The 21,543-nt window shown below is 49.0% G+C and overlaps 10 protein-coding genes across 10 annotated transcripts; 3 read left to right on the top strand and 7 right to left on the bottom strand.

Moving 5' to 3' along the window:
• Positions 1–412: 412 nt before the first annotated feature.
• Positions 413–857, bottom strand: ALT_6322 (uncharacterized protein; the record flags this gene model as incomplete). The annotated part of the gene is made up of 2 exons (XM_033560326.1): positions 413–736; positions 807–857. The coding sequence occupies 2 exons, from the start codon at positions 855–857 to the stop codon at positions 413–415; spliced, it is 375 nt and encodes a 124-aa protein (XP_033416217.1).
• A 1,937-nt stretch (positions 858–2,794) lies between these two features.
• ALT_6321 (uncharacterized protein) lies at positions 2,795–4,523 on the top strand (the record flags this gene model as incomplete). Its single annotated transcript, XM_033560327.1, has 4 exons — positions 2,795–2,851; positions 2,908–2,938; positions 3,020–3,161; positions 3,260–4,523. 4 exons carry the CDS (start codon positions 2,795–2,797, stop codon positions 4,521–4,523), a joined length of 1,494 nt encoding a protein of 497 aa, XP_033416218.1.
• Positions 4,524–4,604: 81 nt separating this feature from the next.
• Positions 4,605–5,358, bottom strand: ALT_6320 (PMF1/NNF1 family protein; the record flags this gene model as incomplete). The annotated part of the gene is made up of 2 exons (XM_033560328.2): positions 4,605–4,899; positions 4,973–5,358. The coding sequence occupies 2 exons, from the start codon at positions 5,356–5,358 to the stop codon at positions 4,605–4,607; spliced, it is 681 nt and encodes a 226-aa protein (XP_033416219.2).
• A 277-nt stretch (positions 5,359–5,635) lies between these two features.
• On the bottom strand, positions 5,636–6,913 carry ALT_6319 (putative cAMP receptor-like protein; the record flags this gene model as incomplete). The annotated part of the gene is made up of 4 exons (XM_033560329.2): positions 5,636–5,914; positions 5,986–6,489; positions 6,562–6,763; positions 6,840–6,913. 4 exons carry the CDS (start codon positions 6,911–6,913, stop codon positions 5,636–5,638), a joined length of 1,059 nt encoding a protein of 352 aa, XP_033416220.1.
• Positions 6,914–8,715: 1,802 nt separating this feature from the next.
• On the bottom strand, positions 8,716–10,047 carry ALT_6318 (cyclin-dependent serine/threonine-protein kinase phoA; the record flags this gene model as incomplete). The annotated part of the gene is made up of 3 exons (XM_033560330.2): positions 8,716–9,636; positions 9,718–9,741; positions 9,817–10,047. 3 exons carry the CDS (start codon positions 10,045–10,047, stop codon positions 8,716–8,718), a joined length of 1,176 nt encoding a protein of 391 aa, XP_033416221.2.
• Positions 10,048–10,413: 366 nt separating this feature from the next.
• Positions 10,414–11,559, bottom strand: ALT_6317 (putative SIR2 family histone deacetylase; the record flags this gene model as incomplete). The annotated part of the gene is made up of 1 exon (XM_033560331.2): positions 10,414–11,559. The coding sequence occupies one exon, from the start codon at positions 11,557–11,559 to the stop codon at positions 10,414–10,416; it is 1,146 nt and encodes a 381-aa protein (XP_033416222.2).
• A 558-nt stretch (positions 11,560–12,117) lies between these two features.
• ALT_6316 (PQ-loop repeat-containing protein) lies at positions 12,118–13,403 on the top strand (the record flags this gene model as incomplete). The annotated part of the gene is made up of 2 exons (XM_033560332.2): positions 12,118–12,173; positions 12,290–13,403. The coding sequence occupies 2 exons, from the start codon at positions 12,118–12,120 to the stop codon at positions 13,401–13,403; spliced, it is 1,170 nt and encodes a 389-aa protein (XP_033416223.2).
• Positions 13,404–13,745: 342 nt separating this feature from the next.
• Positions 13,746–18,144, bottom strand: ALT_6315 (lanosterol synthase; the record flags this gene model as incomplete). The annotated part of the gene is made up of 6 exons (XM_089600049.1): positions 13,746–14,330; positions 14,410–15,262; positions 15,751–15,837; positions 15,894–17,339; positions 17,404–17,867; positions 17,938–18,144. The coding sequence occupies 6 exons, from the start codon at positions 18,142–18,144 to the stop codon at positions 13,746–13,748; spliced, it is 3,642 nt and encodes a 1,213-aa protein (XP_089455511.1).
• Positions 18,145–18,766: 622 nt separating this feature from the next.
• Positions 18,767–20,273, top strand: ALT_6314 (topoisomerase 6A family protein; the record flags this gene model as incomplete). The annotated part of the gene is made up of 7 exons (XM_033560335.2): positions 18,767–19,022; positions 19,100–19,187; positions 19,237–19,330; positions 19,389–19,475; positions 19,532–19,612; positions 19,677–19,748; positions 19,800–20,273. The coding sequence occupies 7 exons, from the start codon at positions 18,767–18,769 to the stop codon at positions 20,271–20,273; spliced, it is 1,152 nt and encodes a 383-aa protein (XP_033416226.2).
• A 349-nt stretch (positions 20,274–20,622) lies between these two features.
• On the bottom strand, positions 20,623–21,199 carry ALT_6313 (E2 ubiquitin-conjugating protein UBC7; the record flags this gene model as incomplete). Its single annotated transcript, XM_033560336.2, has 2 exons — positions 20,623–20,876; positions 20,953–21,199. 2 exons carry the CDS (start codon positions 21,197–21,199, stop codon positions 20,623–20,625), a joined length of 501 nt encoding a protein of 166 aa, XP_033416227.1.
• Positions 21,200–21,543: the final 344 nt, after the last annotated feature.

Genomic DNA, 21,543 nt, shown 5'->3' with positions numbered 1-21,543 from the left:
AGGTCCATTAAAAATAAACAGAGGGGACGAGAATAATTACAGTGCCATTCACATCTGTTCTATTGACAGTCTCAAAGATAGGCGCTCATCAACCATGACATGGATATACAAGCATAGGAGAAAAAGTTAGGAAAAAAAGGGCGGAATACGATGAATCAACAGAAATCTTAACAATCAATCAACAATCGTAAACACCAGAGAACGCGTCAAAACATGGTTCGAAAATGAAGGGGGTATGATGGACATGATATGGTAGAGAACAGGTATCACACTCGTTTACAGATTCCGTCATGAAAAAAGTGACAGACGGCGCAAGCGTACAGCGCAGGCATATCGAAAGCAAGCTCCGGATACAAACGATCTGAGGGGAGAAAATCGGAAAGGGAAAGCCAGGGCTTTCAGGTGAAAGGGCTTAAGCTGCTGTGGTCTCCGAAGCAGCAACCTTCTCGTCTAGAACGGGCTTCCGCATGACGGCATCTTGGCCAGTCATTCGTCGCCCCAGCGCGCGTTCAACCTTTGCACCAAGGGCCAGCTTGCTGAGGTTGTCGCTCTTCTCTGGTGTAGGGACGAAACGTTGCTTCAGAAGGGGTTTGTTCTCTAGACGCTCGAGGCCGTCGCGCAGGTGGTTGAACTCAGCCAGTCTGGGATCACCACTAGGTAGGCTTCCGATAGTCTGTTCCGATGGTGCAAGTGATGGGCTACCGCTGACGGTCGAAAATCTCTTGGATGTGCGATTCTGCGCCGGGTTAGACGACTCTGTCGAGGTGATACAACCCGCAGAAGTGGAAAAGCGTAAATGAACTTACAGATTTGGCCATGATAGGTCGCTCCGAGTCCAATGAGGGTTGTCTGGCCATCCTGATGGTATAGTTCTTGGTGGTTTGAATTGTGGGTTGTTTGATTGAGGGTGTAGGTACTAGTGTATTGCTCTTGCCGTCGAAAAGAGAAAGACTTCCCAGGATCACGCTATTTTCTTTGACGGCGGCGCGAGTCAGTCAATGTAAACTGGAAACGAAGGATATGACTTGTCGGGATAAGGGAGAGAGAGAGAGAGAGCGAGAGAGGAGGGGGGGAACAGGGAGGGAAAAATATGTGACTTATTATCAGTATTGATAGTAAAAACTCATAAAGGGATGACGAGACTCCGGTACGGAGGGTTTAATTGACTGAACCAGAAAGTAATGATAAGGATCCCATACCTAGTAACCTAAGCAGTCTGGTATCCGCGCGCTGCTGAGTGATAACCGATCTGAACGAGACGGAAACCCTTGGTAGAATGGGTTATTGTGGGATGACGATGATCTCGGGGAGTTTGTATGGCTGGTTATTATTATATTGAACCAGGGGAGCAGAGAAATGGCATGAGAAAGCTACTTCGCAGAACAGGCAGGCCAGAAGTCAGAACTCAGAACTCAGGAGAGCCGGGGATGAGTAAAGTGGATGTGCCGAGTGGGTCAAAGGGGGGGGCGCAGAGAGAAAGTCAACTTAGTCAAGCGTGAAACTACAGTACTAAGGCACTTCCGAAGCTGTAAGAAATCTATCTAGGGAGGTACCCAGGTCGGCATTAGCTTTCTGCATATGATTACCCAGAAGTTAGATGTAGATCAATGCGCTGCAAAACTTTTTCCATAAAAGAAACTCAAAAATTGAAGCGCTTTGAGAATGGAGACATCACATCAAGCATGAGGTCAAGGTGCATCCCTGATGGAAGAATAGAGTCAGCCCATACGCCGCAGGTTACGAATTTCAACAGATTTTTATCTGACTTTTTGCGCTCCTTTTCCCATTGTTGGGCGCAAGACACAATCACCTGTTTCAAAGCCTCGCATCCCTAGTCTGTAGCATATTGTTTTGCCTGGAAGATCACTAGACTCAAAGCATGGCTCTGGTTATGGTGAAGAAAAGATATGCCAACACCGGGCTGATGATCGCCTCTAGCCGTCGTTGTAATGGTGACGGCATAAGAAATACCTTACCCAGGGTGAGGCCGTTCAGTACTTCGGTACTTTTATTCCAAGGTTTTATCTCCACGTGCCACATCCAATTGATACCTTAGTCCTGACTGCCACGCGAGATGATCCATTGAGGTTTCCAATCATCTAGTTGTATTTTCTTTTATCCATGATGTCGTACCGGAATTTAATAAGAATGGTATGCCGTAAGAGGTTGAACCTATTATCTATATAAACTCTACACTACAGCTATGATATCATGGTGAAAAACATCTCTACATTACTTCTTTCCACCCCCGGATATTCGCTCTTAAGCCAGTGGATCAGATATCCACATGTGGACATATTCCATATGGCCTCTACTTGCCACAGTCAATAATGATGCAAGGTTGATAGAAGTGTATGATTTCGCTAATTCTGCATTGCGATTTGACTGCCTTCAGTGTCACAATGCCACTGGCTATTCGCTATGCTCTATTGAGTGTATCCAGTACAGTGAGACAACAAGGAGGGATATGCAACAATTGTAGAGCACATCATGAAATTGAAAAAGGTCTCAAGCAAGAACCAGCTTCAGATTATCCATGGGTAATTGTCGAGACATTTTGCATCGAAAGTGCTTGTAACCCATGCGGTATTAAAGGCGGTCGGTCCATCATAATAACAGCAGTACCCGTACATCGTGACCCCTCCGGCCAAATGGGGAAAAAACAAAAACGTCACTGACCCAACAACCAAGCTCGAGAAAACCTCGCTAATAAATTACACTTGGTTATTTACCAACGAAAAGCGGCGCATTCATTGTCGAACTTGCTTACATCGTCCCTGCATGATCCACCGGAATGCCGAAAACCAAGGCTTTTTTGAAGGAATCCAAGCCCAAGAAAAAAACCCAGCGGGTAGTTATATCCTCAGTCATATGCAGCGCAACCATGCAACTGCTGATATCCAACAGGCGCCAGAGACTGCTGATGAATTTCTAGCGGGTAGGTACTGCCTGTCCACCGAGTACAGACTTGTCCATTCATACTCTTGAATGTAACCCTAATTTATCTGACCTTGTCCAGCCGGGGTCGAACAGGAAGAAGGTGGGGAAAAATGGCGTGCTGGCGATGCCGCCAAATCCTTGCGCTTTTTCATGCGGGCAATCGCAATCTATGATGAAGGCTTGCAAAAACATCCTCAGGCGTTCGACCTGGCCTATAATAAGTATGTCTGAAACGAACAATCCTTCCGCCGAGCAGCTGCACGGCTCTTCCATCGATAAGCCCAAGGGGGAATATATGTTCTGTACTGACAGTGCTTAGAGCACGTCTCCAATATGAAATCACCCAGCATCCTAAATTAGCTGCCCAGTTACCAACTCCACTGCTGGATGCCTTGCAGATAGCGTTACGATCGCATAGAGAGGCACTCAATCTGGAACAAGACAACGCAGATGCACTCTTCAATACCGCGCAAGTGCTCACAAGTCTTGCAGAAGCAGCTACCGACACAAAACATCCATCCGACGAACAACTCTCGGGAGCAATCAAGCTTCTTCAAGAGGCCATAGAACTTTTCCAACGATGTCTCGTGTTGCAAGAGTTGCGGTACACCGAAATGCAAGAGCAATTGAAGCAGATGGAATCTGGGTATATGGGTCCACCTGAGGAGGAAATGAACCAGGCTCAAGAGGCTATGGATACTGCAGGCCAATCAGACCCTTCAGAACCGCACGAGCAATGGGCTGCAGTTATTGAGCCGGTGACCAAAAACACTCTCGTTGAGACGGCTGTTGCGCAACTGGATACCCTCACTACACTCAGCAACCTGCTCACGTTTAATCCCGGAGTGGGACTTGCTTGGGTTGAAGAGTACTCTTCCGATCTCCTGCAGAGGATTCCGGTGTATCTCGAGGGGTCAGAGAGACAATATGAGGCGTCTTTGGCTCGAGCCAGGTTGGTATGCGCCTTGAACGAACTGGTCTATCGCAGCGGAAGGATCGAGGTCGAGACATATCACAGAGAGATCATGCGTGCCTTTGGACCAGATTTGGACATCTCTACCGATCCCGACGGTCTTTGCAGTAAAGCCGATGCGCTTACCTCATTCAACACTGCACTCACCGACCTCCCGCCTTCCCACGGCGCCGAGGCACTTGCGAAATCATTGGACTTGAGATGGCAATCGCTATCAACTGCACTGGACGCATTGACAAAAGCTTCGAAACTCCCTGACGCAAACAACCTGCCGAAAATTCATTTGGCCAGGGGAGACGTAGAGATGCATAGGTGGAGGCTCGGACTGGCTCCGTGGGAGTACGCCGTGGCGGGACAAAACGCCTCAACACTACTGCAAAACGCTCAAACGTATTATCGAGGCGCTGCAGCCCTAGCAAGAAGAGACGGAGCTATGGAGGAAACAAGAGATGGGACATGCAAAGAGGCGATCGCAGCCGCTCTGGGAGGCCAGAAGGATAAACTGGAACAGCTCAAGGCGGCCGCCCCTAAAGAGCTGACAGCTGTTGCTCAGGACGTGGTGGAGGACGGTCTGTTGGCTCCCGTGGATATGGAGGCTTTGTTGTCGTAACCAATTATACGCACCCATCCATGAATCAGAAAAGTAACCTTTTGTCGCTTGTACAACGTGTACAGTCACCCGGATGCCCGTTCATATGTCTGACCTGGCCTTGACTTCTTCGTCCATCTTGAATGCCTCCTGGCGAAGGTCATTCTCCTTGCTGAAATGCGAGGCTGCAGCCGCAGCACCTTCAACATCAGCGACAATAGACTCGAGACTCGACAGTAGCCTTTCGATCTCCGCCCTTTGGCCTTGTATATGCTGGGCTAGCTCTGCGTTCTCAGCTTCGGTGGCCTGAATTCTCGCGTTCAAAGACGATTGGGCTTCTTGCAGGTAAGGTGTCAGATGCGCGCGACATAGTTCGTCCGGGGTTAAGGTATGCGGACTATATGCAGTATCAAAAGGTTAGCAGACCAGTAACCCAAGCACATCCCATAAATCAGCAACTGGAGACATACGCTACACGACTTTCGCCTTGACCATTGTCCCTCCTATGCCTTGCCTCCCCGACCAGCCGATCGAGCTCATTCAGATGCCTCACTGCGTCACGCTCATGTAGGATATCGTCAAACTCCGCCTTCGCGCTCTCCTCGAGTTTCGCGTTCAGTTGTCTCCATACCGACTCCAAACTAGCAGGCACATGTTTCGCAGGTGTCGGGAAGCACCCTGAAAAATTCGCGTATGAATTTGCGCGCAATGTTCGTGCGAGGGCCTGGCCGAAGACTTGCTGTAGACGCGACGCGCGTGGGCCTGGTGTGAGAGGGACAGGAGCCGGAGGAGGCGGGGAGGGTGAAGCTGCTTGTTGTGGGTGATTGGCAGGGGTAGGTTGAGTATCTTCTGCCATTGTTGCTTCAAGCCGATTCTTCTTGTTGCGATCTTGCAGACAAGTTGGTCTGTCCAGCGATGTTGAGTGTGGGGTGTGGGACAGTTGAATCTACGAGGAAGGGGTACGTGATAAGCACGTGACTTTATGTAGATTTTATGTAGATATCCACGCGTCGGTCATCCGACTTAGAATTCTCTGTTCGCAGACAGGACCAGACATGGATTTTATGGCACTAAAAAAAGAAAAAAAAACAACCTACAAAAATATGCGGGAAGCCATTACTATACAAAACAGATTAACCCGTCAACGCTCGAGTGCTGTCGTTCCCATGCGAATGGAGACTTCCGACAGCCCCATGTCCAGTGATGATGTGTTGCGATGGGCCCCTATGCACTGAATTTCGCCATTTGATCTTCGCATACGTCTCTTTGAAAGCAGGCCAAGAGATCGATATGTAGATGATACTATTCCAGAACCCTTGCAGCGGAAGGACGAAACTGGACGTATAGTTCAGGCCGAAGTTGAAGTTGTGCGGATATATCAGCGCGTACAATCTGTTGATTGTGGACGGTACCTATTCCAAGTACCAATATTAGACAAGACTGTTACTGACACCACTGCTGCTGGTGAAGATGATGAACTGACCCAAGTGACAAGCAGTGCGATGAAGAAAAGCATCGCATATTTGGTATAGGCCCAGGCGGCCGAGTTCACGTCTCTCGCTGTCGCACGACGCTGAGCGTATGGATCGTGCTGGCTGCTTCTCAAAGTCCGCATTGGCACATGTTCGTCGTTACCAGACGCGCTGCCACCTTCAATGGTTACAGAGTAGGGCGAGTATGGGCTAAGGTATCGATGCGGTATATGGCTGGCACTCGTGATGGTCAATCGATTGGATTCACTTCCAGAATGTCTGATCTCGCTGGTGACATGTATCTCTGTCTTTTTGGAAAAAGCGGGCTCCATAGGGCTGTCAATTTCGCCGCAAGAATCCGGACACTCAGCCTCCTCGAGTTGCCGTCGTTTCTCGAAAATAACTTTGCCAGCACGCAGATAAATGGCAAATGTCAAGGAAATGACGAACCAGACTGGACCATAGAAGACCGCAATGCGAAGAAAATCCCAGGGGAGCGACACCCAGCACCAGAGCTGTTAAGCGACAACGAGTTAGAAAGTGACTCTGCACAGGAGTGATTCCCCTACGACAAACGTTGCACTTACTATGGCTGAGCCGTAAACCTTTCCCCGAGCCTCGGTTTCTATGAAGAAATAAACGAATGCCGGAATGAAGGGGAGGCCATAGCAAAATAGCACGTATTTCCACTCGAGTTGTCGCAGCTGTTCTGAGTTATATTTGTGGAAGAATGTCAAGTAGACATTGCATGCCATGGCAAGAGTCCACAACGCATCAGCGGGCATGAACCTGAGACATGCGAACAGCAACCATCAGTATATGACCTATGAGCACCAGACACCGGCAATCTGACCGAGATACTGACCATTGAATCAGAAACGCCTGAAACTGACAAAGGCAGCTGCTTGTCCCGTAGGCGATGCCCGACTGAGAGATCATCGTGGCTACATTTGCCATGATATTCCCCCATGACGCATAAAATACGAGACGATTGATCGGCTTGCGAAAGGATCGAGATGAGAGAAAAGAGATGATTATGATACTTGTGCCAGCGAGAGAGATCGCAGAGCATATGCGTTCTGTCGTCGATATGGCGAACAATTCTCGCTGTGAGAGCGACATATCGCCAAGAACATGCTGATCAGACTGACCACTATCGAAGAATCTTCACAGATTTATGCAAGGAATGGAAGATAGGAAAAAGGAATGAGAGGGGTAGCCAAGGAAGAAAAGACGGAAGAGAGAGTACAAGTAATAGGTACGATCCAAGATCGCACCAGAGTCGGTGGCACACTCGGGCGCTGGAGGCGAATCAACTTCCTGGGAAACCTACTCCATAAGTGTGGGTGATATCAAGACTTTGTTTAGAGTTTGTCGAATCAATATTAGACAGGTCCCTTCAGGATTCAGGACTCGGCCCTTATGGCTAATATAGCCACTGCTCCGCCGGGGGCTTTAGCCTGCTCACATGCTTTTGTCGAAGGAAGACAAACCATCTTCGATACCTAATATTAATGAATTTCGAGGGCTACCAATAACAGCAGAGGGAATGCCTGTCGTCAACGGAGCCGGAACAAAGTATGAAACGATTCGGTCTTCTAGATTCTTTCGAGTCGACCAATGCCAAGTCAGAGATTCAGCGGCTGCTAAGCTTATGCTGCTTTTCTCATTCTTCTTCCATGTGGCCCGGTGGAGCATGGGAAATTTGCGGGGATGTTGATCCCCGAGTCTGGTCTGTTCTCTGTACCTTTCTCGTATTAGATGTACTAGTAGTCTTGTTCTAATGCACAGGAAATACGAACTGGATGCTTCATTATTATTCAAACTCTGGCAAACCTAAAACTAGTTCATCAGAAGCAACACAAGGAATTGATCCTCAATCATCAGGAGTAACTAGTTCTGAATAAAGACTGTTTCCATGGGGAGTGAAAAGGGGAAGCAGAGCGAAAGACAAAGGGCAAAAAAAAAAAAAAGAAAAGAAAAGAAAAAGAGAAAAAGAGAAAGAAAGGCGCCCAGATCTTATGCATATCAAAGCCTCACAGGCTTCTTTCAGCGAAGAAGGCTGTGCACATTTATCCACCATCTTAGAACAAAGATGAAAATTGGCGATCAGTGCCTGATACGTACTCTATAGTATCTATCTCTGGAGTGGATCTGTCAATGCTTTATGTTAAGGTCAATCGAGCCGACGCCACACCTTTCTATTCTACCTATTCGTGGCCCACCCAGCTGAACTTGTGGACAGTGATGGTTGACGCATCTAGTTTTCTATTTCGAAGGTGGATAGAAACCAGATTCTCTCGATCATGCAAGGAGTTGGTGAAACTTCGAAGCTATCAAAACTACCCAGCTCTCCGGTCATAGCGGTCTTTTTCTTCAGCTTGCGCTTTGCGACGTCTTAACGCCTCGGAGCAAAAATAAGCGTATCTGTTTACTGGCGCTTCAAAGACACCATTTAGTACAGTATTGGAAAGAGGTAAAGCTTTAAATAGAACACAAAACGCTATTCACAATGCCCTACAAGTCGGCTACCTTTTATCTCTTGCAAAAGTCAAACATGCTATCAAAACGTCAAAAGCTGCCAATATTAGCACTGATGTCCTTCTTCGGGTATAACGCCACGCTCCCGCATTTTGAACCTATAACCATCATCTCATTGTGCCCACTTTGGAAATATGCATTCAGCAGTAGTAAAAAGAGGTAAGAGAAGACGATTTGATCGGGGGGTGTCCCTGACACATCTAGTATGCCTGCTGTGGTGGGACCATCCCTCCGTAACCTCCAGCCATTTGTTGCTGTTGCTGTTGCTGTTGTTGCTGCTGCTGCAACTGAGCCTGTAGTTGAGGTAGGTCATGGAACCAAGGATGCTGCAGCGCATCCGCTGCACTAATGCGCATCTCTGGCCGTAATTGAAGCATCCGATTCAGGAGATCGAGCCCCAGGGGGTCAATCTGAGGCAGAATGAGTCCCAGATCTTGTGTGGCATATACGTGGAAGTTCGGTTTGTACTCTGGTAGCTGAGAGATACCGGGCCACGAACGCTCCGAAGGTGTGCCCATCAGACGGAAGATCTTCTGCAGTTGGTCCTCGTTGGTCGTCCCGGGGAACAGAGGCCGGCCGGTATACAATTCTGCCATGATACATCCCGCCGACCAGATATCAATGCTCGTGTTATACGTTCTGCTGCCCAACAGCACGTCCGGAGCGCGATACCACAGTGTCACCACTTCGTTGGAGAAGGTGTTGACAGGGATGCCAAAAGCACGGGCCAGGCCGAAGTCGCCCAGCTTGAGCTGTCCCTTCTTATTAATGAGGAGATTCTGAGGCTTGAGGTCTCGATGGAGAACCCGATTTTCATGACAAAAGGCGATGCCCTTGAGGAGCTGGTGCATGAATGACTTGATCGTGGCGTGGTCCAACTGACCTCGGTCGCCTCGCGTGTCCATGTACTTCTTCAGATCCTTATCCATATACTCGAACACAAGCATGAGCTTGTTCTCCGTATGAATCACATCATAAAGCGAGACAATACTCTCATGCTTCAATTCCTTCATCAACGAGATCTCTCGAATGGCTGTCGATGGTGTTCCTTCCTCCGAATCAAGGTGAATCTCCTTCAGCGCCACCAGCTCGCCGGTCTGGCGGTTTCGTCCTTTGAAAACCTGCAAATATTGATATTAATATCGCTGCGAAGAATTGAATGAGATGCGCAGGCGGGGAAGCGGAAAGAGTGTCGAACGTACGGTAGCATATGTACCCTCACCCAGCTAGAGACGAAGCAGAAGTTAGTACTGGCCTCCCTTTACAATATTTCATGCGGTTATAGAAGCAGTCTCGCGCACCTTTTCCAGCTGCTGGAAAGAGCTGGGTTGCTGCGCCTTATCCATCGCCTGAGAAGAGATGGTACCTCTGGTTGTGACGAAAGTCTGTTGGGTCGAGGCTTTTGGGCGCTGATTACTGAAAAGAAAGGATTTGGGAGACACAAGGGTAGATACGATTTCGGAAAAAGAAGAAGGGTTGTTGTACTCTGAACGAGAATCCCTTGCGGTTCTGGATGGGGTCCGATAGTCCATGCTCGGAGGTGATCTGATCGCAACTTGTTTGAACCAGCCCCGCGCGGCCTATCTTGGGATGGCAAATCGCGGGCGGTTGCTTATCCACCCTGCGCGGCTCTACAATAAGGTATCCAGCGCCTGTAACTGACCAATCTTCCCTCCATGTAATCGAATCGGAGAGGTTTTCCTATTTAAGGAAACATCTTGTGTTTGTGACATTCGAAGGAGTTCTAGATAGTTCTGTTTCGGTTCTGCTATCCAACAATAAACTGTTTCTCGGGTACATAGATGGTCCTAAGTGTTAAATACCTATCATTCTATGCATACATGTACCTATTCTGGACATATCCAGTGTACATCACATACAGTTCGCGGCTCTATCTTTCATCCGTGATTGAAATTCGGAAGCAGCGACACCACCGGAGGAAGAATCGCCTCAGACGGAAAGCTGCAACGGACCTGTGAGGCTGAGACATCGCTACTCGTCCCAAATAGGACCGATTCATTCCTGACGCCTCCCAGATTGATTATGGCTATGGGCATCCCTCTCCTGTGGGCTTTCTCAACTAATCGCCACGCTGAATAAGTAGCAAGACTGCTTCCTAGAATCAGTAGCCTCCCTGCATCATCGATAGCCTCTTCAGCAGCTGTTTTCACTCCAGGGTCAATATTTTCACCAAACATGACGACCGCAGGTTTCAAAATGCCAGCTGTAGACGAAGGGAGCCATGCCCCATCCTTTTCCACTTCTACCCTGGCCTGTGTGCCATCCTTCAGTCTTGGAGGGTTCTCCAAACAGGTAGGACAAGATGGGTACCTAAACGTGGAGTATGGAGCCTCAGCCAAGTCCACGTCACCATCTGGATTTAACTTAAACCCTTTCCGTCTTTGTTCTTCGGGATTGTTCGTGTCGAGAGCTCCCGCCTCGACCATGCGGGTAAGAAACTCCGCCCAGGCGGGGTTGAGCCTCTCGAGTGACTTCTGAAACTCAGCGCGAGAGAACTGGTTTCGACAGCTAGTACAGACGACAGACTTCAAGTGGCCATGAAGCTCAATGGTCGGTAGCTCGGGATGCGCAATTGAGTGGAAGGAGTCAACATTCTGCGTCACAACGGAACTGACGAAGCCTTTGGCGCCGAGATCTCGGATGGCGCGGTGCGTCGAGTTGGGCTCAGCTTTCAACAACCCCGGCCACCCAACAAAGCTTCGAGCCCAGTACCTTTTGCGAGACTCATGTCGTGAAAGAAATTCGTGAAAATATATAGGCCTGTAGGATTTGTTCGTGACGTAGGTGCCGTTCTCTCCACGATAGTCGGATAGTCCAGACGCTACCGAAATACCGGCACCAGTCAAGAGAACAGCCTGCGAATATCGGCCAACATCCACTCCGCGAAGATACGGGGATGGAGGAGCTGTGAAAAATGATAAGACGGCATCGATCGCTCCTGAAAGTGTGCTTGCAGATGCTGGTACAATAATCGGTGGAGGCAGCGGACCGGTCAGCGGTATACGGATCGAGGGTTTCGTCATTGAAGACGCATTGTTGGCTGAAGGAAGCTACGGAGATCGAAGCGGTCGTAAGTTATCCAAAAGGCTCAGGGAAGTATGCGGAGGTTTACTTTCACGGGAACTGGATAGCTTTATTATGGTAGGCCCGTGAATATGATATGATGTAACTAACATAAGATCTCCATAATGACTAATCTTGATGTCACATGATGAGATTTTGTCCAGTGAGTGTGCGAGCTGGCGTCAAAGCTTTTGCTTGCGAATTGACAGAAAATGAGAGAGTTTGATTTCTCTAGACGGAGGTGAATATGGATTTGTAGATATATTATTGGAAAGCAAGCTTTTACAAGAGTAAGTCCAACATCTGGTCTAGAGAACATAGATAGTATGGGTCTGAATTTCCCCGGATTTTGGCACGTGACTGATTCAGAGCAGAGTCTTCGCGACGTCACACCTTCATTCCCAGATAATTTTCGAATTCGGCGTGCAGATAACATTTCCTCTTCTTTATAAGAAGTTCTCGAGTCGTCTGAGCGAATTGGATTTTGGTCCAATTCGTCTGTTTCGTCCTCTTCGGACATGTTTCCCTCCCAGGCTGGCAATCTAGATCTAGATGCTCTAAGCGGTATTTGCGGGTATGATTCTAAGCTCTTCGCTTTCTCTTTGTAACAAGACGAGAGGATTGGTGGGGGAGGGACGACGTCGAGAAGAAACTAGTGTCCTTACAGTGATTACTGACTGGCGCATATAGGTCAATTTCCATTGCCTGCTGGGTCGTGGTTTTCTCACCGCAGATCATTGAGAATTTCCGTCGTGGCTCTGCTGATGGACTCTCTTTACTCTTTCTCGTGGTCTGGCTAGCAGGGGATGTTTTCAACATACTTGGTGCCGTCCTTCAGGGCGTGCTACCTACAATGATCATCCTCGCCGTCTACTACACCCTCGCAGACATTGTTCTTTTGGGCCAATGCTTCTACTACCGGGGATTCACGCTGCGGGATGAACCGTCTAGTCCCACTTCTCCCGCAGAGATCAACACTGAAGATGAGCCTTCGCAGATTAGAAAGGCAACCGAGCATACCTCTCTACTTCCTCCCAAGTCTAACGGCCACTCACATCACGTCCAAGCGCAAGAGCCTCACTATCAGTCAGGCCAGGCGGGCCCAGCAGCAACAACTACACAAGTGCGGCCGTTACCATCGCATTCGGACCATCGGCGACACTCTGCAACATCCTTTCGGGAGATTATCCATCCGAACGTCGACGGCACACATCTGTCTCCCGCAACACCCTTCATTGAACCGCCTTCTAAGAAATCTTTGTCTGCTCGACGCGTTTCCACTCTTCAGACTGTCCTTTTTAACTTGACTACCATTGCACTTGTCTGCGCTGCAGGAGTCCTGGGCTGGTATGTCAGCCCTAGCTCTTCCAAGAACGAAGAATCAGACTTGCCTGGAGATGACAGCGATTCATCCTCTCTTACTTTCGACACCCTGGGCCAGGTATTTGGCTATCTATGCGCCGCCCTGTACCTTGGGTCACGTCTGCCCCAGATTCTTCTCAATTACCGGCGCAAATCCACGGAAGGGGTTTCACTACTCTTTTTCCTCTTCGCATGTATCGGCAACCTGACCTACGTACTGTCTATCCTGGCTTATTCCCCAGTCTGCAAGCGACACTCTCGCCACTCTCACGGCTGTCGCCCCGGAGAAGCCGCTGCGCTCTACGGCCGATATGTGCTTGTTAATCTGTCGTGGTTGATAGGGAGCTTTGGAACTCTATTGCTTGATATGTGTATTTTCATTCAATTTTTCTTGTACAAAGAAAACGGAGACGAGATAGATGAGATCAGTGCCCGTGACTGATTGGGCGACTGTTAGCGATACAAGTCAGAGATGGATCCAAAAAGGCGCTTAGTGTGGAGTTCTTCCTAGGGGTTCCGCTGGTTGGTTTACTGATATGATACTCTGTTCGCAAGATATATGTGAGAAAGAAGAGAATATTGTCATAAAACTCGTTAGAAAGGTATCTCTTCTTCATATTATAGCCATGCGATGGATTTCGATAGTAAGGAACGACACCCGAAGCAAAACACCCGCTAGATGCAATGCGTACCCAATCGTAATGCTGTCAACGCTTTCCCCTCCCAGATATTCTACTGGAAGCATGAATTAGGCGAATTAACCCTAGCTGTGAGCTTAATCGACCTAGTCACTGGGTGGCCGTGCTTCCACTTTGCCTTGGCTCACTTCCTTCCAGTTGGTGCTCAAAGACGTGCCCTGGCTCTCCACGTAACTCTTCACCATGGCCCGACGGGTGTCCGGGTCCGCGTTGGCATACAGTTTCTTAAAGAAAGCATCCACTGGATCGCCAGTGCCGTAGTCAGAGTCGATGGAATCTGCACCATCGGATTCATCGCCATTGTCCTCACCAGCTTTTGCATCTTTTTCCGCGTTCCGCTCCTTATCCTTGCCTTTCGACTTCTTGGCTGTCAGTGTCGATGCGACTTTATCCCAATCCTTAGCGCCGCGGCGAGAGGAAGTTGGGTAGGAAGGCCCGCTTTCGGCTGCGGGGGCTGCTCCTACAATCGCCTGTCGATCAGCAAGTTTGGCGCTTGACGACGACGCTTCCAAGGCGCCCCATTTCTGGCCCGCTGTCTTTTTGCGTAGGACAAGTTCAATCTTTGTTGACATCACGGAAACCTTTGATGCGGATGGATCAATCGGTGCGAACAGAGGATCCAAGGTAAAAGCGTAGTCCGCGCCAGACGGGAGCGGGAATTGAATGGCAGCCTGTGACATTTAACAGTCAGCTCCGGATCAACAGCACGAGATTTGGGTTAAAAAGTAAGGTCTACTTAATTCCACATACCGATTCATCCTTAAGCTCGGTGTCAACGCTGTCCTTGGGCACTCCCTTAACATAAAGGGTCACGACAACGGAGTCATGAGACTGATACCACTCATGCCGAACCTTTTCTGTTGAGGGATCAGTGGATGGTGAAGTGGTGGACATCGCGGGTGGAGCGTTGCCTATTGTGGCCTGGCTCTCTGTTGTGCGAGTACTTGTTTTCGTAGAATCTGTAGTCTTGTCGTCCGACGAGGTGGTCTGTGCCTGAGTACTTCCCTCCTCGACTTTACCAGCCTTGAAAGCATCGAGCTGCTTCTTGAGATCCTTTTCAGATGGAATGGACACGCCCTTGGGAAACTCCTCAATGGTGACCCTTGCTTTCTCGTCGCCCTCGGCCAGCTTGCTCAGCTTTCCCTTCACTTTCAATGTCCAAATGGGAAGCTCCTGCTCATAGCCTTTCTTGGCGGAGGAACGTGTAGCACCGCCACCAGCCATTGCATCCTTCACTTTCTCCGATCTATCTTGACCTTCTGTACTTGTGCCAATCTTATCCTGGAGGGTGCTGAACACGAAGGCTGCGTCACCGTATCGCTCAAGCTGATACAGGACGATGCCGCGTCTCATTTGCGCAGACAGTATAAGTTCGCGTTTCGCTCGTTCTCGGGCAAGCGTAAGCGCAATTTCAGCATCTAGAAGCGCAGCGTGGAAGTTGGGTCCTCCGTCTGCGGCCTTAAGCCGCGAAAAGGCAGTGGACCTCTTGATATAGTAGGCTGGGGCGCGGGGAAGCTCCGTCAGGGCTTGGGTGAAGTACCGGATCGCAGTGGGACAGTCAGAGTTGGCCAGGGCCTTGTCGCCCTCTGCCGCCGCGTTCATTCTGTTGTTCGTCTAAAGCTATTGCTATTATTCTCGCTTTGAAGATTCCCCGCACTTAGCTTAGAAGACGGCTATGCTGTCGAACGTTATTTCTGAGTAGGCACTAGAGGTCGCCTCAGCTGGTGACCGGAAATTGACTATATGGAAATATTCTCGTATAAGAGAGCTCACTCCTTGAAAAATGAAATGAGCATAGCTTATCTATAGCTCTTTCTCGGTAGCTTGTTGGTTCTATGACTTTCTTTGGAGACTGCGGGGAGCACACGTGATGGCATTAGCCCGATCAGGCAACTCATCCATACAAATCCGCTTGGTATTATAAAGGTAGGTATTATTATTATTATTAGGCTAAGCATTCCACTTTAATACAGACAGCAATCATTGCTGATTCATTAGACAGTATGTCGTATATGGTATATATGGTACACCCTGGAGACAGCCAGGCGTATGAAGGATTCGTCCTGAAGGCATGGCTCAAATACGCCTCACATCAGTTCTTCGTTGCCGAACTTGCGGCTATAAAGACCCAGAGCTCGAATGGGCCAGTAGAACTTGTAGTTGGGGTACGAAATCATGCTAGACCAGGGTCAGCTATTGACAGGGAGAATGAGTTTGCAAACAGAGATACGTACCAAGATTGGTTGAAAACGCCCTCAATGGATTCTTGCAACCACTCCCCGTTTGGTTGCTGCCGGGACATGAGCAGCTTCATGGCTTTCTGCAGTGGCTCCTTGTGTGGATATTCCGCCTCCATTAGTGCAAGACAAGCCCAAGCAGTTTGCGTTACTTGAGACTTTTCATGTTGAACGTACACATGCTTTTCACTGCTGAGATAAGATTCACCCCATCCTCCGTCCTCCTTTTGCTTGGAGAGGAGGAACTCGCAGCCACGGCGCGCATACTCACTGGTCTCGTAGGTTTCCCCAATACTAGCCAGGCTTTCCAGGGCAAACATGGCAGCGTAGGTGAAGCAGATTCCCCAAGATCCGTACCAGCTTCCATCCGGTCTCTGCACGCGCTTGATATATTTCACAGCCTTGTCTTTCGCGGCCTTGATCTCGTCGGCCCGGTAGTCAGGGTAAAATCTGCTGAAAAGCGAAAGCGCGGTGACAGAAGCGGTGGTACATTCGGGATAGTCATAACCGATCATGATTCCGCCAAACACCTCCGCAGCATTGAGCCACTCCAGCTTCTCGGAGCCACGGGTGGTTTCGTACTCAGTGAATCCACCAGAGGGATTTTGCATCAGAAGTAAGCAGTCGACACTGTCTTTTAGCCGCTCCACGGAGATCAGCTTTGGATAGTTGTGCATCTCCTGTAGTTGGATTGTGGACCGCAAGCCCTCCGCTGTGCAATCACTAACTGTATAGCCTTGTGTCTTGTTACTGAACGGCCACGCGCCTTTTCGGTGTTGACGGTAACACTTTTCTTGATCTGGGACGTTCTCCCGAAGCTGATGATCTTCAAGGAATTCCAAGGCTTTGGTGAGCATTGGTCGCCACTTGGGGTCATCTGCGAAACCGGCAACGACAATTGCTTGCGTGATGAAAGCGGTATCCCACACTTGGACTCCGTTTGTTCCATTCATCAGCATGCCTTCGTTCTTCATCCACATGTAATCATTCAGACGCTCACGATGGCGCCGAACTGAATAGCTGTCTGGTCCATCATGGAGATAGCAAGCTACCATGTTCATCGGGTTGCTCACAGGGCCCAGGCCTGCATAGTCCGTATTCTCATCTTCCATTCTAATCAACTCCCAGGTCCAGTCCTCTGCGCGTTTTACCAACGCAGAAATTCGGAGGTAGGGGTTCCACACAGAGACGAGAAGTTGGTTGATCAGGTTTAAAAGCCATGTCTTGGGATAGTAATTATCCGCTTCATGGATCGAGTTCCGGTGACTTGCAAAGTCGATAGAGTCGTAAGGCTGAGTGTACAGCTCCTGACGCAACTGTTTCGTGAGCGGGTCCAGAGGATGGGTGAATTTTTTGGACCATAGGTACGACATTGGCAAGAACACTTGACGTATATGGATCCACCACCGCCAAGGTGCAAAGGGAACCCAATCCGGAAGCAGCCTATACCATTGTTAGGCTCTTGTTGATATTTTACAAGAGAATGTGCAGATGTAATGGAACGTACCAAAGCTCAGGCGGGACAGGATTGACGCAGTCCCATTCCATGACACCGAGAACACTGAGCCAAGCTTTCGCCCAGTGAGGCCCATATACGGCACCGCCGAACTTATGTAAGAGTCCGCGGGCTTTGATCATACGAGGGTCGTCTTCGCTGACACCGATCAAGCGCAGCGCCACGTAGTTCATGCAAGTACCAAAGACAGAGCTATGTGCCTCAATATGCAAGCCCCAGCCGCCGTCCTCCGGGTGCTGACGAGCAAAGAGATACCTTTTAATCTCAGTCGCATACTCCGGCGGGATCGGAGTGTTGGTCACGTAGTACGTGATTATGAGACCTGGGAGCAAGAACATTGGGCCTCCGTACTCACAGGCCCAATTGCCTGGAGGAAGTTGCAATTTGGAGAAAAATTCCAAGCCATTCTCGGCACATTGCAGTGGAGTTTTTGCTTTCGGCAGGTCTGGAAGTCCCTGTGGTAGAATAGTCAGTTATGTGTATGGCAAACATGCGGTTCGTGGCGGCAGGGGCGAGAGGTGTTACCGTAGGGAGTCCCAGAAAATGCTTGTCAGCGACAGATTGAGGCCATTTCTCATTTTCTTCATCGGATTCCAAATAATGCCAGGTCTGACGGCCCCGATCATCTAACAATCTCCATCTTGAATAGTCTGTTTTGAGGTCTCCGTTCTCGTCAGGACTCAAGTGACCCTGAGCTGCAGTTCTCCACGAGGCAATTGGGCCTCCCGTCATTCTCTGGTTCGGAGAACTCCAAATTCCGAAATATACCGTAAAAGCTGAGGTCTATTTTATTACTTGGTCAACTGATGAATGTGCGAATGATGAACAGGGGAAATAATGAAAAAACGAGCACCCATAATTAAGAGCAGATCACATGTAGATCCGGAATGTTGATATGCATGTGCTTAGTCATCAGGGGCACAACTTAACTATACGCATCAGGCAACACATTTACAGGAAATCATTGCTCAATATGTATATTAAGGATGAAAGCTATGGACAGACAGAAATTAGCGCCTTGGTGGACAGACTAAAGTGAGTAGAAGTTGGTTTGTTGATAGCGTTGTTGAGTATATTTTTATTCTGGTCTAAGCTATAGACTAGATGGTGGCTGGAGGCAAGAAATATAGTTCTTCGACTCTGAAAGAATTGAATTTACGTTGAAGCAGCCCAGATAGACTTGATATATCGGGAATTATCATGGCATCATAGAGACTTCTGAACTTACTAGAGGATATGACCTCCCCGAGTCCGTTCACTGCTGCTTCGACTACATAGTCACTTGACTCTTGTCCATCGACCTTTCTCAATGTATCGACAAACATAGAATACGACCATGAGCTAACCGCTAGCAATGGAGACTGCACCGGACAATGCTGAATCAAGCTCAGCTAGGCTGTTCACGAGTCAGGAGCAGTCCCAGAAAGAGCGAGTTCAGACGTTCATTAACAATGCACTCATAGAGATCCTCGATGAGCTACGAACGCCAGACGGTCGACCAACCCTGACATTGAAACGGAGATTCAGAGGAGTTTCCTTTTCCATAAATCCCGAAAACCTTGCTCTAGAGACCGAGGAGAAAGAAATACTATCATCCTACAGCTGGCCGGGTAGGAATGCTTATGAGGCTTGGAAATTTAGTAGGGAACTTCTTCTTTGGAAATCTGGATCAAACTAAAGTTGTTAGCTGCCATCGTCCGAGGAATAGCAGTTATCGCGGAGGCAATTCAAGCTGGTCTGGTAGTTTCCAAAAGGTTTCAATTCTCCGAATTAAGGTAAGCCTCGAGCGCTGGCTGATTGAGGCAACAGAGACATATATTACAGCGATCCAGCTTGTTTCGGTTCTCAGCAAATCGTTGATGCGATAATTGATGATATTGCTCATACAATTGGGGTTGATAGAGCGGCGTTGAACGTGGTAATACATCCAGATCGACTCTTTGACTCGAATATTCAGCTAACATCAGATGGCGCAGGACGCGGTAGCCAAAGGGCTTGTTGCAGGATATTATCGTCTGATGACCAAAGCTGGTGAAGTAGTGGACGCTCGCCTATCAACCAAGGTAGTTCAAATTTCCACGTTTCTCCCAGGATAAATGATGACGATGAGATGAGCTAGGATGTCCTGATACCGAACACGGAAGACATTGAAGCAATCGATGCCTCCGAGGTGAAATGGGTCTTGATCCTGGAAAAAGAAGTAAGAGAGGACATATCACCACGTATCTCCCGCTGCGCACAGTGTGATAACATCTCATTCTCAGGCAGTTTATCGTCGGCTCTCGAGAAGCAGCTACCACACTAGAGCAGTTGCAGGAAAAGGCGTATTGGTAACAGTGAGTTTTTCAACGTTGGGACACGGCGCAGCAATTGACGGTGAAATACAGGGCAAAGGCTATCCAGACCTCAGCACGCGAGCCTTTGTTCGAAGATTGCTTGATGAGACTAGACATCTCGCCGCAGAGGAAGCCCCGCGCTTTTACGCTCTCGTTGACAGTGATCCTGATGGCATGGCAATCATGTCAACTTATAAATATGGCTCGATGGCGCATGCGCGCGACAACGAGAAGCTCAACGTTTCCAAGCTTCGCTGGCTGGGACTCCGAACATCAGACGTCATTGGAGGTGCAGACTCTTTCGGTGACGAGGCTTTCATTCGCCTGAGCCCGAGGGATAGAAAGAAGGCTATTACAATGCTCGCGAACAATCCCGTGTGGGCAGAAGATGGGCCAGAGCAGGAATGGCGCGCAGAGCTGCAGCAGATGCTCATGTTGAACTTGAAGGCGGAGATTGAGATCCTCTACGATCGGCAGGAAGGACTTGAAGGGTGGATCGATAAGAAGATGACCACTCCAAGCTGATACAACGGGACAATGGATGGTCGCTTCGCAGCGGAAATTATAAAGTTTTCGATTGACAAGTGATGGGGAAACAAGAGGTCTATTCCGCGTCAACCTGTTACACAATAAGAACGAATATGAAGCCGAAAGCGACATGCTGAGTGATATAAAAGATTAAAAAAAAAAAAAAAAGACATTGCGAACACACCAGAAACGCCATTTATCCGACCCAATCTCATAACCACGCCAGCTTCGATGCTAGAAGTGCCACATGTAGACAATCTCGTAGCTTGAGTATGGCTCACAGCTTATGTACAGCCCCAGGAATAAATACCTTATATATCCATCCAGCGCGTCCGCATGTCGTTCCCTACAGACCCAGGCCTTTCCTGACCTCATCACGGACCTTCCGCTCATACTCGCTCCTGCGTTCTCTCCACATTTTCGCCGCCTCGACGTTGGCCGGACTTTCGTCGTTGGGTTCTGCCAGCATGCTCATGACAGAGATTAGGATTTTCTCCACACTCTGAATGGGCGACCACCGCTCGGATGCATGCTCGTAATGGTTCGGATCATCGCCGGGAGGATGGAGAATGGATATGCAGACGGTTCCGTTGGGATAGACTGTTAGGAGGACCTGTCAGCCACCGCCTGGACGTGATGTTGAGTGAAAAGGGAGAAGAGCTAAGTTATTTCTCACCATTCGGATGCCAAACCCCACCACCGACAAATTTCATTGTTGGCGGACTCAGCGGGTAATCTTTGGGAAACTTGAGCTCTGCTGCAAACACTCCTCCTTCGTACGGTGTACCCTCAGGACCTTGAATCAAGGCCTCCCAGTGAAACATATCATCCTCGCTGACTGGGCCGGCAGTGATGCCCTCGGGAGGGTTCGTTGACAAGTTCTTATACTCGTGAAAGAGACGTTTCTGTGCGACGGACGACATTGTGTAACCGAAGATCGTAAGATCGGAGGAAAGCGAACGAGCAACTTAGCAGGCGTAGCGACAAAGAGAAGGAAAAAGCGTTGAGTTTGTAGAATAGCCGAAGCCGTGTATGTGGGCTGCGGAGAAGTGGTGATCGATGTGGGGTTCTTAAATCCCGATTCCCCAAATGTGGACGCGGTCTGAATAACTCCTAGTGGAAGCTAAGCCTGTAAAGAGTAGAAGGACGGTCTAGAGATGGAGGATCAGTGCAAGGATGGAGGATGCTGCCGGAGGATATTGGTCCAAGTACTCTATAGCTGACAACGGAAATGGAAACGGGGTTTGCCAGTTGCCACCCGGCAAGA

The sequence above is a fragment of the Aspergillus lentulus genome (assembly GCF_001445615.1).
Source record: "Aspergillus lentulus DNA, contig: Alt12, strain: IFM 54703, whole genome shotgun sequence".
NCBI classification, from domain to species: domain Eukaryota; kingdom Fungi; phylum Ascomycota; class Eurotiomycetes; order Eurotiales; family Aspergillaceae; genus Aspergillus; species Aspergillus lentulus.
The sequence above is the reverse complement of the archived record's forward strand: the minus strand, read 5'-3'. Positions and strand labels throughout refer to the sequence as shown.